Consider the following 16062-nt stretch of genomic DNA (forward strand, 5'->3'; position numbering starts at 1 on the left):
CATATAATGCAAAAAAACAAAACATTTTTCCATGATAGGCGATTATGTTTCCACTCTGAATTTTCCTCTTGTGTGCACAGTGAGGAGGACACTGAGGAATGGTTTGACAACAGAGGAGGCAAACGCTCTTGGCTTGTCTAATGGTTCGGAGATGCAAGTGTGAGCTGGACCCCCATGGGACACCACGCTATCTGGAAGCCCTTTCACTGCCCCAAACCCCCCATAAGGACACAAAGACCCAACCCGTCAACCTACTCTGCTCCGGTTTGGCACTAAAATCCCCCTCCCCAACCCCAGCTTTGATGAGTTGATCTCATCTTTGTATGTCTGGACTTGACCAAGTGCTTCCTAACGAAAGAGAAGGGAGAACAGGATTTTATTCCTGAACTGATGGGCAGAGGGAGCAGAAACGGCGTGCTGCATTAAAACCACTAAGCTTTGCCCTTGCCGGTTAAACACAGTTTACACATGATTTGCTTTCATAAGGCTTCATCACAGTTATGCTTTCAATGTGATATTGCATACAAACACCTGCAGAAATGTTTGGTTTTTTTAAGGCCGAGGGAGTCAAAACAGTTGGCAGTTTAATCCCCGTGGCCTTCAGTGAATTGAGAGGGCTAGAAAATCAGTTCAAATAAATGTGTTTGGGTTTAGTTTCAGCCCAGGAGCTTTCGTGACAAAAAAGACATTTCATCTATTGAATAGATGGCCTTGTGCAGAGGGTTATTTTGTTATATACTACTGTGGTAGTTTTGTGTTTCGTTTTGCTCAAGAAGGTGCTCAAATAAGGAACAATTGCACTGGATGTAAAAGTTGGGTCTCAAAGGAAAGTGAGATCCTTGACACTGATTAACCATTCAGACATCTGAATCTGAGAACATACTCAGCAGTTAACCAGCAATTCAGCAGTAGCACAGTTTTTAAATATTTAATCAAAGTCAACATATCCAAGGCAAGCGTGCATTAGTTTACTAAATAAGAAGGAATTCATCAGAGAAACGGCGCAGATATTTTTTAAAGTTGATATGAAGAGAGAAAGGCGATTGCCAACAGCTCCGTTACAGGTTTGACTGGCAATCCCACTAGTTTCAGACTAATGCTAACGATGCAAACATTTATAATTTGAACTGAAGTCGCATCGTCACCGTCGTGATCTATTCTCACCGATGAACAGCTGGAGTGAGGTGAAGTACAAGTGAGCAATCTTCACAGAGTTTATTTCGTTTTATTTTGTAGAGACTATGAGCTGCACATTTCAGAGTGCCTTTCAGAGACAGCTATTTATTAAGATGTTTTCAGGGACATATAATAACGAAAATGTTGCTACAGATGTGCAGTCTGTGGGGCAGGGAGGGAGCAGAGGTTAATATTGCAGTGTAGATCATTCTTGAGCTGTGATTTATTTTTAACCAGTGTTTTTAAACTTGTCATGGCAGAATTACTTTTTTGGTTCCATGCTATGTCTTGGATCAAGTAGTTTATGAAGATAGCTTTAACATATTTATGACAACTTAAGGATTGGCTATGCACATTAGCTGTTATCCTGTTGCCTTATTGTAAGATTCATTTAGGTTCACTCCATTCATAGTGTAGGTAAAATTATAGAGAGAGAGATCAGGCCATTTTTGCCATTTTCAGGGTATGTGGGGTGTATTTTTTTAATTCTCAATGAATGCAAACCATCAGGGGGCACATTTATAATTATTAGTTAGGAAGCACATAAAATTTTTTAATTTATAGACTTTTTAAAACATCAAAATCTGTACTGAACTGAATATTTTAGAGGTCCACGTGCTGTTAATCAATTTGGAATGGCCTTGACTGAATTCATAATGATCTCTATTCACTTTTAATTTTCACTGTGATGGAAACATAGCCATTGAGAAAATAATTTAGCGCATTGTGATAAATCTGCATAAAAAAAGAAATCAAATGAGCACTCCATTTTTATTTTGTTTTGAATTGACTGGAACCTTTTCAGCACCTTAGACTCGATGTGTAGCATGCCACTTAGTAAAACTGCAGTTACAGGAGGAGCTGGGAGCTCAGTGCGTTTCCCGGGTTGTACTGACTTTTCAAGAGCAAAAACATGTTTGAAGCAATACAGGGGAATGTTGTAAACAGATGTACATGTCATAACTGTCTTTTTTTTTTTGCTCCATGTGTAGAATAGTGTATTATAGACTAAAAGCAGTGTTATTCAAAATATAATTTAAGAAAACCAAGCCATGCATGGTTTTAAAAGAAAGTGACACTTCTGCTTAATCCAGGAGGTGGTTTCACTTTGGTTCTAAGAGCTGTAGGATTTTCACTTCAGACTGTAACATGAACACCCAGCGATCAGCTTTACCAGTTACTCCAGTAAAATCCAGATGGAAGCCTTTGATTTAATTGCACTTATATTTTTATCATTAGCCCATCACACACTGCTGCCTGTGCCATAACATCACTGTGGAACTTGGACTAAAGTGCTTTACTACCAAGGCTTCAATTGCATCTATACCCACAGCAAAAACTATGTAACAACTACAATAAAAAGGCAAAATGCAATTTTTGTTTTTGTCATCAACTTCTTTCTGCCACCTTTTCTTCTATGAATACAGAAATAAGTCACGTTTAGACCAGACAAAGCATGTGAAAGAAAAACTTAAGCCTGTTTATTTTTAGTCCACACAACCCATTTTTCAAGTCACTTTTATGTTCAAGAGCATACAGATGTCAGTGACACGTTTACCATTACAGCTGGTGTTTACATACGGCCCACTCATCTGGACTTAAAATTCATGTCTGTTCACAGGTGGTATGGAGCTAAATGCGATTATTGTTTGCTTGCAATAAAATGCAGAGACATCACGATGATGAGGATAGGTAGGAAAAACAAGCATTCAAAAAAGAAGAAGAAAAAAAAAAGCCGAAACTGTCTCAGCAAATCCAGTGCAACCCAAGACACGTTCTGCTTTATACTAGCTGAAAACAGAAAAAAGGGTAAATAAGAATTATAGAATTTGTATTTCCTGATCATAGTTCAAATTTATCAATATACACTGTCCCTGAACAATTACTTTTGCACAGTACCTTAGATTTGTGAAGATAAATTACAAAATGGAGTCTTCCCTTTCCACAGGACATAATTTTCTTTGTAAAACCCCTGAAAAACTGACAGGCTTACCTAGTTTAACATTTTGTATTGCTACATTTTAAACAAAGATTGACAAATGAATTTTTAGCTTTGCATATATTCATAGGTTTGTGGTTTGGTGTGCATCTGTGCCAATAATCATCTCTGAAATAGCACCAAAAGACAAACACTTGACCATTCAGAGGTCAGGCATTTGTTAAATGTATGGTTTAGAAACAGCACGTTGCAAATGTGCAGAAAAGTCTAATCATTAACCCCAACATAATTATTCTTTTAAATGGCAAAGTAAACAATACTCTGCATATATATGTATATGAGACACATAAAGCTGACCCTGATGAGCAGTACGAGTCTGGCCTGACAGTTTCAACTGCTCACTTGTCTTCTGTCTCAGGGTCACTGCTGGATTTTATCATGTGCAATGGATACAAGTAAACTCAAAGCTGTCGTTTGGTACAATAATGCACTTTTAGATCTGAGTTGAGTGTAAATTTATAAAAAGGGTGCGTCGTTAACGCGTTAAGAAAAGAATCTGGTTGCCGTCCTCTCATGTATCCCATCATTTGGAGAAACAACAATCTTAAAATCTGAGGTGTCTAAAAAGTTTATACAAAAATGTATGTATATCCAAATTATAGTTTATCCTGTGAGGGAAATATGTAAATGTTTATATTTTCAAAAGATACTTGTGTTTACCCATAGTTACACATGAAGTTAATTAAACATATAGCACCAGCTTGTAGATCATGCCAAGCCTTGGGTTTGGTCTAAAGCGCAAATCTGTGCCGCACTAAAAGAAGTGTAACGCAGACAGCAGTGAGACAAATCGACAAATCTTCAAAGAACTTAAAGTGCCACTCCAGTCCCACGCCCGCTGCCCAGGCTTCAGCTATCTAACCACAGTACACGCTTCTTATCTAAGACAACTGATGGGGAGCTTCAAGCATTTCCATTAGGAAAGTGTCAATAGGTGTGTCACCGATCAGCTTGAAGAAGAAAAGATGCTCCAAGCACTTCAAGCCAATAGATCGCAGTGCTGGCAGTCGAAGGAGGAGCTTAGCAAACCTGCAGGGAACAGAGAGGACATCATCTCACTTAACAAGATCAAAATGTACGAGACAGGACTACAACAAAGACTGTTACAGCAGAGGACCATTACCTTCCTTGCTGCTCTGGATATTTCTGTTTGCAGTAAGCTTCCAATGATGCATAGACCTTTTCTCTGAGGAGCTCCACCTCACCGGTGTTGGAGAGCCCTTTAGCATCTACATGAAAAATGCAGAAAATTAAAAAAGCCCAAAACATTTTTTGAAGAAATAGTTAAATGTTTCTAATTTCTTCCATGTTAAGTACCTGGGTTAAACAGGACAATGGCTCGAAGGCAGCCCAGCTCTATTTTATCCATTTGCATATCTCTCATCTTATTGACCAGCTCAGTGAGAACTCTGAGAAAGAATGCAAGGTTTCAAAGCATTAAACAAAAACACTGAGCCTACACTGTGTAAGACACTCTGAACAACAAGAGGAAATGTACCTATCAAATATGGCGCCGACCTCTGCGCTCTGCACACTTTCTCTGTATCAAAAACAAAAGTCAAATTAGACAATACGTTTTTATAACACAAATCATTGCAGTCAAGTGCAGCTTATATGTTTGTATCCTGGCAATTCTTTACTTCCATCAATGTACCTGTCAAAAATGGCTCCAACTCCTGCACTGTGTGCGTTATCGCGCTGTAGCTCAGAGGCAAGAAGAACTCCATCCTTCAACGGAATGGAACGATGGGAGAACGAGGCGATAAGAAGCTCATTCCACCCTGAGAAATTAAGTCCATTTACACACAGATATGTAAAAAGCAATAAGATTTTAATTCATCATGACATTTAAAACAAAGACTCATGTGTCTCAGAGTCCTTTCTCCCTTAAGTTGTAGGCAATAATACAAAGACAGTTTAGTGCAACTGTATACACCATCCCCGCTGCTGTGAGATTTGTCCTCAGGGTTCTGAACCACTTTCCGTATGGGGGAAAGAAAAAAAAAAAAAAGTTGTTATTGCCACTTTCCTTTCTGGGCAAAAAACCCTTCTGGGGAATCACCAGACACATAACAACTGGAGTTAGGAACAGTCACTACTTCAAAAATATTTTCTAAAACATTTCAGCAAAATTGGGCAGAAATGTGGTCATTCACTCACAGCCTTTTAAGTTTCCTCTACACTTTGTTTTTACTAGACATTCTCGTACACTAATTCTTAGCACTGCTTAGTTTTATAGGGTATGCAATTTATTGCGATTTTGCAATTTTTTGCAAGGTATGCAATTTATAGAGTATTCAAGTACACAAATATAATTAAACGGCTCCAAACAACAATAACTTAGATAGCAATGTAACTGTATGTTAAGAATTACAATAACCAGCATAAAAGGACATATTTGGCCACTTCAGAAGAATACTGTATGGTGCCTTTGATAAACTTATAACATCAAAGCTGATCAGATCACTTGTGTGTGCTTGTTCATACCTGCACGCAGAAGGATGACCTGATCATCAAGGGGCAGTTCAGAGAAATGAGGGATTCTCTTTGCCCACTCCACCAGGGCAAACAGCTGTTTGTCTGCAGTCTGACAGATGTTGCTAACAGCATCATGTGGCTGAAACAAAACAAAAAAAGACAATCAATGCTTCCAGTAATTTTAGTAAGCTTTCATCTTAATAAACATAGCTATCACTCTGTTTATAGTGCTGCCATGTAAATGCATTTACGTTCCAACCACTCACCGAGTTTCCTGCAGAGCCTCCGTCTGAGTGAAGCTCAGTCTTTTGCTCCACAGCCGTCTCTGCCTCCAAGATCTTCTCCACAGGCATCTCGTCATTCACTCCAACACTGAATTCCAGCTCGCCTTCCCGCTCTCGGTTCCTCTGTCGTTCCTCTTGTACCGCTGCATCACACAAAACACACAAACAGACCATCAATGATGCTTGTAAGAGTTAAAATGCAAAGTGTTCTGACTATGTGCAATCATTTTCTGATGCACTGAGAAAGTCTGCTATACAGACAAAACTTAGTAAGAGCAATATAGATGTATATGACTTTTAATGTAGTGAATTGTTATCAATTTTAACTGAGTGGTGGGACCCAAAATTCAATTGAATTTTACTTTATCTTATTTATATAGTACTAAATCAAAACAACAGTCGCATCAAGGCTCTTTATACTGTAGGGTAAAGACCCTACAGTATTACAAAGGAAACCCAAAGAATCAGTCGACCCCCTATGAGCAAGCCCTTGGTGACACTGGGAAGGAAAAACTCCTTTTTAAAAGGAAGTAATCCTTTGGCACAACCAGCTTCATGGAGGGGCAGCCACCTGCTGCGACTGGTTGGGGGTGAGCGGAGGCACCAAAGTGCGGGTTGAGGACAAAGAAAAGGGAGCAGAGGGAGAAAGCAAAGAAGCCACACCGTGGGAGGGAGCCACAGTTTAATAATTACTGCTGCTGGTTGAAACCTCTAAATGCAACAGTGATGTATAAACACACAAAGTGAAAAGAAGAAAGGTTCAGGGCCCAAATTCCCCAGCAGCCTAAGCCTACTGCAGCATAACTAAGAGAGGGTTCTAGCCCCAGCTATAAACTTGATCAAAAAGCAAAGTTTTAAATCTAATCTTAAAAGAATAGGCATTTGTCTCCCCAGTACAAACTGGGAGCTGGTTTTACAGTAGAGGGGCCTGATAGCTGAAGCTCTGTCTCCCATTTTACTTTCAGAAACCCCAGGGTGGGGCAGTATATGATGGGAAATGATCATTCAAAACTTTGTATATGAGAAGGATTTTAAATTCAATTCTGGATTCGACAAGAAGGCAATGAAGAAAATCTAATATGAGAGAAATATTTTTAGTCCCAGTTAGCACTCACACTGCTGTGTTTTGGAATTACTTGAGGCCTTTCTGGGAGTATTTAGTGTGAGATGAGGATAATGAATAACAATAGCCCAGCCTACATATAATAAATGCATGAACTAGATTTTCAGCATCAGTCTGAGACATGCTTAATTTTCTTTTAGTCACATTGCAAAAATTAAACAACGCGGTGCTACATATTTGTTTTTAGTGCATGCTGAAGAATATGACTCACAGTGTTCAAAGCTAAAGTAAAGAATCTGGTTAGACATCATGTTTTAAAGATGAAGACAAGTTCACTGGATCTAATTTACAGTGGAAATGAAACACAATTATCTACTGTTGTGTATTAATGTGTACAACCAGATGTTCAATCAAGTTCAAACTATAAATAAATTAGGGTTTTCTGCTCAGAACCTTAGGGTCAAATCAGAACTCGACTCTATATAATATCTGTGTGGATGTTCACCAGTGGAAGCTCACTCAGTAGAGAGTAGTTTATGTAGCACAAGAATGAAGCTAAGCATAAACATACAAATACAAGCCTTTGAACCCAAAAACAAAAAAAATGTTTTGGACCAACTCAAAATAATCTTTCTCTATTTAAAGCAGTCAAGCAGCCGTGCAAGTTAATTTGAAGGTTTTCACACATGCTCTTCCTCCCGCCCCATTTTTCCAGAATTTTCAAAACTGACTATGAATTGTTGTATTGGTATTATATTACTTAAAACTTAAGTAATTTTGAAGCAGTATAAGCAACACAAGCCAGGACTCTTCTTAAAATGCTGACACTGAGGGATAATCTGCCATTATCACTAGGCAATCAGACACTGAAAACTGCAGCTATACGAATCCGATCTGTGCCCTTAACAGCAACCAAAATTAGAACTCCTTGGATTACTGTTTATTAGACCACATACGTGCCACATACTACATTTGGCAGTCATCACTCTCCATCATTCCATCATTCTCAGGTCAAATTCACACACAAATGTCATGAACTTTGCATTTCTAACAATTTCTAATTCTCCATGTGACATTAAAATACAGTATCCTCAAGAATTCAATGTCATACTCATCCATCCTTCAACTTTTCCATCTTCTGTTATGTCCTTTACAAGTTTGATTGCTAGTGAAAGATGGAGAAAGATTTGAATTGGAGACAGGTTAGTTGCACCAGCCCCAACAAACCTGTCTGTCCTAATGTATGTTATCAATAGTCCACATTTACTTAAACTGTTTTATTTAGGCTTAACTCTGTATAATTAATAACTTCATGAAATTTTAATTCACAGCTAGTTTTTTTTTTTACCGCTAACATACAACATTTTGACTTATCACTGTGGGTACAGTTACATGTAAGACAAGTCAGAACAAAACGCGTTGCTAAACCGTCTGACTGCCAAACAAGCTCTCTACGGCAATATTCTAATACTTTGCATACCTTCCCTCTTCATTCCCATGGCCAGGCACTTCTGGTAGCGGCAGTACTGGCAGCGATTGCGCTGGCGTTTGTCAACCAGGCACTCTTTGTTATCTCTGCAGGTGTAACTCAGGTCTTTTCGCACAGTTCGTTTAAAGAAACCTTTGCAACCCTCACAGCTGTACACTCCATAGTGCTTGCCTGTAACATAAGGGGGGGGGGGGGGGGGAACGAACGTTACGGCCCAATGAGAAGACTGGAAGGAAGACAACATCAACCTGCATGTATGAGTTGGGGAAACTTTTTGCTATCATTCGTAATAAGTAAGATCCACTACATGAAAGTGTTATCATGGGTTGAAATATTCGTTGGCTGATGTTTCACTTCTGTCCTTTACCTTGTGCTGATTAAGTTCACTCACCAGAAGAGCGGTCCCCACAGATGACACACAGTCGTTTCTGAGACAACATTATTCCCGGGCTGTGAGCCTGCATGGGCCTCAGGCCAAACGGAGGCTTGATGTCTTCTGAGCTGCTGACAGAGTGCATCCCTGATATAGGCGCTGACGATGAAATCTGGGTACGATTGCAACCAAATAAAACAAGGGAAACAATGTAACAATGTCATTATTTGTATGTAATGGCCAGACAGTATTTTCCACCAATTTGAATAACCGGAGGCTAGGGCTGTCAAAATTAGGCAAAGAAAAAACCCAAAAACAAAACAAAAAACACTGTTTATTCCTTCAAAAATATCTTCAAATATCTAAATTATATCCACAAGAAGGCAAATTGATACGAGACTCATTCTTACTTTTGTGAGTGCATTTAAACTGGGATAATTAGTGTGGATATTTAGCTCTGGTCACTGGGAAAAAAACACGTATACCCCAAATGGATGACAAAAACCTGATGGCTGTTTCTAGATGAAATTGATCATGTGCTACACTAAAAACCTCCAAATTTTGAGTTCACACTATAACTTTGAGTTTCTCACCATCACCTATTCATGTATATCTACTAATTAAGGTATCTTATGTTGTTCTGATTTTTCCACATAATATGGCATAAGTCATGTGAACAGCGAAATACTAAGAGTCACAGCTACTGATTTAACAACTTTTACTCTGCAATATCCAGCGGTGCATCCTACACAGCTTATGACAGACACTATTTCTTAGTTATTTTCATTTTTTCACATAAATACAGAAATATTTTCATAATCAAATGCCCTTTTGTTATTAGCACTAACTGTGACAATTTTTGCTTACAACGCCTTCTGTTAGGAGCCATTATTCAAAAATGCCTGCCTCTATAAGTGGAGTAATGTAAATAGTCAGTAAAGTGTTTGTTTTTTCCCCACTACAGTGTACCTTAAGTGGCTGTGTATATTCGGCCCAGTTTAAACAAGCATCATGGCTCTCAGGCTACAAAATTAAAAATAAGAGTTAAGTGCACTGTGACATCAGTACAATACATACACCCTCATGCATATGAATTACCTGACTGTTGCTGATGGGTCCAAATCCCAGAGAGTGTGGCACCACTGGGGAGTTAAGTGAGGGACTGATGACTGAAAACGGAGATCCTAAGATGCTGGTGGGGCTGTTGGAGGCTGAGCTGTTAGGTTGCTGTGAGGACATGGCTTGTAAGCTGCCCGCTGAAAAGAAAAACGTCCCGTTCGAAGGATATCAATCTGAAAGTGATAAAAAAATAAAAAAAAAATAAAAAAAGGAATATAATAAGCTATGGAAACCTTTCTGATCGATCTTGATTAAAAGATAACAGAGACTGACTTTGACAATTATTATTTTGAGCTAAAGTTGCCAAACATGATTTGGTTGCAACTTCTCAAAAAAAAAAAAAAAAAAAAGGAAAAAACGGGGGGGGGGGGGGGGGGGGGGGGGGGTGTATTTTGTTAATCATTACACATTTGGTGTCTTTCAGTTCTCAAATGTTGAGAGTTTGCCAAGATTACATCATTATTTCTCCCATTTCAGAAATAAAGTAGTGGAAGTCTTATAGCTGCGATTGCATTAAGTGGCAGAGAAACCAATTTTCCATAAGTGAGTTATATGGGCAGAAATCTGTGCCATCAGAAACTAAATTTGAATAAATTAAATTTGAATTGCTCAGATTGAATCTGAATTGTAACTTGAATAAATGCTTTTGAAAACTGAATTTGAATTAGTCTAATTTGAAATTGAATTTATGGTTTGAAAATGATCATCACTAAATTGAAATTGAATTTTATATTTTGAAAATGAATTGATTTGCTTTGAAACTGCATTTTATCCTTTAAAAATTCAGCTCTCGAATAATTTCAGATTCACTTCTCACCATTCAGTTTCAGGTCTACAATTCAATTTCAGTTCCAAAATTCAGTTTTTTGGAACTTACATCCGGTTCCGGTTAAAGAGCAGATTAATAGAACTACGTTTTACTAGCGGACCGAAAGTGTTACTGACGGGAATCTACAGCGTCTTGAGCTGAATTAAGACTTCAGAAGTCATTCGTCATATCGAATGACCAGCGGATGAACTCTCAGGTTGGTAATAAATGTATTACATGTATAAGAACAAGCTTCATGTTAACAAATGATTGCCGTAAGGTAACTTTTATGCTTATTGTAGCTGCTAGCTAAAAACGCTAATTTAGCGTAGTTTGCCCTGGATTCAGCTTTGACAAACAAATATGATCGACTGTTTCTAGTAGAATTCCAAAGTTGTCATCTTGTACCCTCTCAGAGTACCCCCTCTGTATGCTTGCAGAGACCCCTACAGTAGGGAAACATGCAAAACGGTGTCCAAACCTTTGTATTTTAGCTTTATTTATGTCTTACACAGCATCCCAACTCTTTAGCTAAAGTGAATAGTTAGTCTAATTCATTAGTGCAGCATTACTGGATCACCTCTGTTTGAAGTGATATAATATGATATAAAACTATCACTGTGTTTAACTACCATAATAATTCTTAGGGTACTGAGTGCATGCTTAATTAGATTTTTTTTTTTTTTTTTAAACATACTGCTCCATTACTATGTTTGACAAGCTCAAGACGCTGTAGATTCCCGTCAGTAACACTTTGGGTCCGCTAGTAAAACGTAGTTCTATTAATCTGCTCTTGAACCGGAACCGGATGTAAGTTTCAAAAAACTGAATTTTGGAACTGAAATTGAATTGTAGACCTGAAAACTGAATGGTGAAAAGTGAATCTGAAATTATTCGAGAGCTGAATTTTTAAAGGATAAAATGCCGTTTCAAAGCAAATCAATTAATTTTCAAAATATAAAATGCAATTTCAATTTAGTGATGATCATTTTCAAACTATAAATTCAATTTCAAATTAGACTAATTCAAATTCAGTTTTCAAAAGCATTTATTCAAGTTACAATTCAGATTCAATCTGAGCAATTCAAATTCAAATTTAACTTATTCAAATTTAGTTTCTGATGGCACAGATTTCTGCCCATAGAGTTAGCTGGCCACGTACAAATCTATAACCATAAATCACTGAACATAAAAAGGTCCGTTTATTTAGCTAAGTTGAACTCAAAAATCTTCCCCCCCAAAAAAACAAACAAACAAGCAAATCACCCCTCCTCAAAAAACTGGACAAATAAAAGGGAAATAATTCTCGTGGCAGGTAATGTTTGTACGTACAAATATTTGCTTACATTAATCAGTGTGCGTTAGCGTTTCATGTTTGCCAAAATGTTGCTAAAGGTACGCAGCAGCGCTACCGCCGAGTCACTATTAAGTACATACCAGACCTTACTAGAACAAAAAGCAAATACATTGTCCGTATTCTGTAAAAACTACAACGCCTAACTAATTACGACAAATACACAATGTCGGAGTTTGCCTTTATCGATAGCTCGTTAGCTGCAAATCTTCGGCTTCAAAGATCCATGCTATACAACAACATTAGCAAACATTAGCTTTGGTTTTCACACGTCTAAGTGATACTACCTTCTGTAGTTTTTTGTAAAACTGGGATATAGCAAACAGACCTTGTTTCGCATCTAAAAATGTTGCATAATAATCGACAGTCCGCAAATGAATCCGCTCGACCTGCATTTGCTAAGATTAGCTTGTTAGCTTAATTTACGGCTAATATAGCCAACATTAGCTCGATGCTAGATTCAGGGGTAATACCCCAAGGAAGCGACTGTTCACAACTACCTCATGGTTGTTGGAAGATTGGAATTACATACCAGACACACCTTCGAAGCATTGTTGAGAATCACTTCTAGATAAAGGCCGAGTCTCAGACACAGTTTGCTTCGGTCAGAAGCTGTTGTTGTTTACAGGCCATGATGGCTCAGTGCCACAATCGACTTGAGCCAAAATGTCCCACGGGACCACCCATAACAGCACCGTCATATGACACCCCCGCTGCAGAGGTTCAGCTTGATTTAGTATTTAATCACAGCTAATTTGGTTGGCGATTATCGCGTCACAATTGTATGCAGTATTTGAGTTTAAATAATATCTATCTTCTCAATATATACTGTTATCAAATTCAGCACACTACGCTCCAAAAATACACGACATCAAAAGGCCATCCGTGATGCGTTCAAGAAACACTGAACATTTCATACCTGCACAAATACAAGCGAGTGATTGTTTTGGGTATGATAGGGGGAGTGGTAAACAAAAATGTAAGTAAACAGTAGTAAATTCAGCCAGAAACTGTGTGTGTTTTCGCGTAGCCCAATTATGGTATGCTATTATTTAAGAATCTGAGCAAGCTGTTTTAAACAGCCACACCTACAAAAAGAGTTGGAATGTTTTCCCTTTGACAGAAGGAAGGGGTATATACAGTATTGCACAACTTGTTCTTGCACCAGTGATTTATTTGTGCAGTAATATTTTCCACTATTCAAAATATTGAACACAGTGTTCTGTTCTTCTAAAGACCATTTTTGTCCAACGTTTTTTCTCCTGGGCTGGAGAATGACTTGCACTTTTGTTCTCATGAATTAGTTGCACTGCCTCCTAAAACCTCAAAAGCTGAGGTTCAGTTTATTTTGTACCATTTGCAGGACATTTTACAAGCAAAACAAATTTGTTTTATTTCAGTTAGAACAACTAGACATTGACACCTGCATTCTAGACCTACCTGGTGAATATTCTCATATAAATTCATCTCAACAAACAAGAAAACTCATATGGCCTACAGTATGCAGGCAATCAAAATAAACTTGAAAAACTGCTTTGCTTTTTGTTAGTTGGTGAGAAGGTGGCTGTTAACAAGCCAGGTGGCATTCCTCCTGCAAACACTGTGCTGCCTGAAACTGCTTGCACCTTATAGGAGCAGCAGCTGATCAGAACAGAGCAATATGGTGAGCAGTATTATATGTGTAACATCTTTTGGCTTGTTGCTTTGCAGTTTGTCATCATGACTGAAAACAATAGACTAACCACGATGAAAAGGACCTCTGCTGCTTATTTGACTTTTTTGTCAGGTTAGTATGATACATTTGTATTTACAATTTATATAAATTTAGCTATATAACGTTTGATTAAACATAACATGATGAAAAAGAAATATTTTTTCTGTACTTCCACAGTTTTTTGCTTTTTCACACTGGGATCTTCAGACTTTCACCATATTACTCTCACTGAGAACTACACACAAGCCAAGAGTTATTGCAGAGATATGTACACTGATTTAGCAACAATTTACAACTTAGAAGATATGAATAATCTGGTTTCTTTAGCTTCAAATATAACTGAAAACACTTGGATAGGACTGGAGATCGGAGCTGTGTGGATGTGGCATTGGTCTTTGCCTGGTCAATTAACAGATTTTTTTAAGTGGAAATCAGGAGAAGTAATAACGAATAATCAAGAAGAATGTGCAGCATTGGATCAATTTGGTGGGTGGTTTGTCAGTGCCTGTGGAGTTCTAAGAAAGTTTGTTTGTCAAGGTAAGTAAAATTACAATAATTTATTTCAGAGATCAATAATAACAATAATACTAATAATAATACATTTAATTACATTACAGGGACACATACTGGTGATTTCATTTTTGTTAATGAGTCCAAATCGTGGTGGGATGCTCAGAGTCATTGCAGGGGCTTGCCATCTGATCTAGTTAGCATACACTCTGAAGCAGAGAATATGGCAGTGCTCAACGTGTCTGCATCACAAACTGTCTGGATTGGGCTGTTCAAAGATCCCTGGAAATGGTCGGATGGAAGTAACTCATCTTTTCGTTTCTGGAGAGCTTCTCAGCCCAGCTATCTTCCAAATCAGGATTGTGTTGCTGCAGTATTTCAAGATAATGGGAAGTGGAATAAGCAAAGCTGCAGTAACCAACTCAATTTTGTTTGCCATGGGGGTAAGTTTGTGTTATTTATTTATAAATTGTATGTATTTACTATGTCAGCAAAATTATATTATAACTTTTTGTTTTCTATTACACAAGACACAACAATCTATATCTGTCCACTCATTACTCACTTTTACATCAGGGAAATCATTTTCAACACTGCCATTCACAATAGACAGTGACCTGTAATTGAGACAAATGTACTTCAAATTAATTTGATTGCAGCTGCTGCTACCAAACAGTCAAGCACCATTACCACAACAGAAGGAACAGCTGCAGGTGGAGTGAGAACACCAAATACCACAGAGTTTATGTCACCTACATCAAGTACTCATCTCCAAAGTACAACTACAGAAATGTCATCTTTGACACAGCCACCTCCTGCAACTACTGTGAATTTAACTACAGGTGGTGACTCTATATTAAAAACCCCGGGAGGAATTTCAGCCCAGATCTCAACAACACAGACAGGGATTTCAGTCCCAAACACTACAGAACATATAGAGATTTCATCCCAGAACACTACAATACAGAAAGAGACTTCAGCCCAGAACACTACAGCATACATAGAGACTTCAACCCCAAACACTACAGCATACATAGGGACTTCACTCCAGAACACTACAGCATACATAGAGACTTCAACCCCAAACACTACAACATACATAGAGACTTCAACCCCAAACACTACAGCATACATAGGGACTTTAGCCCAGAACACCACACATTCCTCAATCGTAACGGCCAGTGTAATCAGTCAAAATTTGCACCCAGGTATGTTTAAAATTTCACATCTTTGATTTTGTTTTGCATTACATATTATGCAATTAAGTAATTCTCTTCACGTTTTCTTCCAGAAGGAAACATGATATTAATTCAAGAAAACATGACATGGATTGAAGCTCTGAGTTACTGCAGGAAACATTATTTTGATCTTGTTGACATTAAGACCAAAAACATACAGGACCAGGTTGCTCAAAAGGCAAAGAATGCTACATCATCCTATGTGTGGCTGGGTCTACGCTACACTGTTCAATTTCATTTTTGGTTCTGGATTAGGTCAACGTCTAGCTGTTACCAGAACTGGTTACCAGGAGAAGGACCTCAAAGGGATTATGGCAGTGCTGTTAGTGGTGCCATGGAGGCCACTGGGGGGCAGCAGTGGGTAGGTTTGCCCGAGACAGAAAAACTGAATTTTATCTGCAACACTATGGAACGCCAGGACTGCCATAATGAATTAATTAAATACACCATTAAATAA

At 38.2% G+C, this 16062-nt stretch overlaps 3 protein-coding genes across 5 annotated transcripts in view; 2 read left to right on the plus strand and 1 right to left on the minus strand.

Moving 5' to 3' along the window:
* The window catches only part of fhod3b (formin homology 2 domain containing 3b), a 97287-nt gene extending 94745 nt beyond the window's left edge, over positions 1-2542 (plus strand). Inside the window, exon 27 of the mRNA XM_085366613.1 lies at positions 81-2542. Coding sequence (XP_085222739.1) covers positions 81-163 — 83 coding nt within the window. The 3' untranslated portion in view covers positions 164-2542. The remainder of the gene's footprint in view (positions 1-80) is intronic.
* Positions 2543-2636: 94 nt separating this feature from the next.
* On the minus strand, positions 2637-12789 carry LOC146623209 (retinoic acid receptor RXR-beta-A-like). Of its 3 annotated transcripts, none has more exons than XM_085366615.1 (12): positions 12685-12789; positions 9961-10154; positions 8881-9034; positions 8481-8660; positions 8112-8165; positions 5920-6080; positions 5663-5792; positions 4830-4956; positions 4674-4715; positions 4493-4584; positions 4299-4404; positions 2637-4204 (listed from the first exon to the last, which is right to left on the minus strand). In XM_085366615.1, exons 2-12 carry the CDS (start codon positions 10099-10101, stop codon positions 4057-4059), a joined length of 1335 nt encoding a protein of 444 aa, XP_085222741.1. In that variant the 5' UTR covers positions 10102-10154; positions 12685-12789; the 3' UTR covers positions 2637-4056. The 3 variants fall into 3 exon arrangements, with proteins under 3 accessions (XP_085222741.1, XP_085222740.1, XP_085222742.1); XM_085366614.1 differs by having other exon boundaries at positions 12676-12789; XM_085366616.1 differs by lacking the exon at positions 8112-8165 and having other exon boundaries at positions 12676-12789.
* On the plus strand, positions 12778-16062 carry LOC146623210 (uncharacterized). The gene is made up of 7 exons (XM_085364928.1): positions 12778-12864; positions 13854-13929; positions 14035-14394; positions 14475-14810; positions 15027-15209; positions 15471-15575; positions 15662-16062. Exons 1-7 carry the CDS (start codon positions 12778-12780, stop codon positions 16060-16062), a joined length of 1548 nt encoding a protein of 515 aa, XP_085221054.1.

The sequence above is a fragment of the Diplotaxodon limnothrissa genome, linkage group LG11, assembly GCF_057381915.1.
Source record: "Diplotaxodon limnothrissa isolate DT_005_m linkage group LG11, D_limnothrissa_male_GT1.1, whole genome shotgun sequence".
NCBI classification, from domain to species: Eukaryota; Metazoa; Chordata; class Actinopteri; order Cichliformes; family Cichlidae; genus Diplotaxodon; species Diplotaxodon limnothrissa.

Bases quoted from the DNA above. Each gene is read 5' to 3' on its own strand.
- LOC146623209 (XM_085366615.1), bottom strand. From the start codon at position 10,101: ATGTCCTCACAGCAACCTAACAGCTCAGCCTCCAACAGCCCCACCAGC. The intron at 4,957-5,662 runs GTATGAACAAGC...TTAATTTCTCAG, and splicing joins GGTCATCCTTCTGCGTGCAG to GGTGGAATGAGCTTCTTATC. The intron at 4,205-4,298 runs GTAATGGTCCTC...TGTTCCCTGCAG, and splicing joins TATCCAGAGCAGCAAGGAAG to GTTTGCTAAGCTCCTCCTTC.
- LOC146623210 (XM_085364928.1), top strand. From the start codon at position 12,778: ATGGCTCAGTGCCACAATCGACTTGAGCCAAAATGTCCCACGGGACCA. The intron at 15,210-15,470 runs GTGGTGACTCTA...CAACATACATAG, and splicing joins TACTGTGAATTTAACTACAG to AGACTTCAACCCCAAACACT. The intron at 15,576-15,661 runs GTATGTTTAAAA...TTCTTCCAGAAG, and splicing joins CAGTCAAAATTTGCACCCAG to GAAACATGATATTAATTCAA.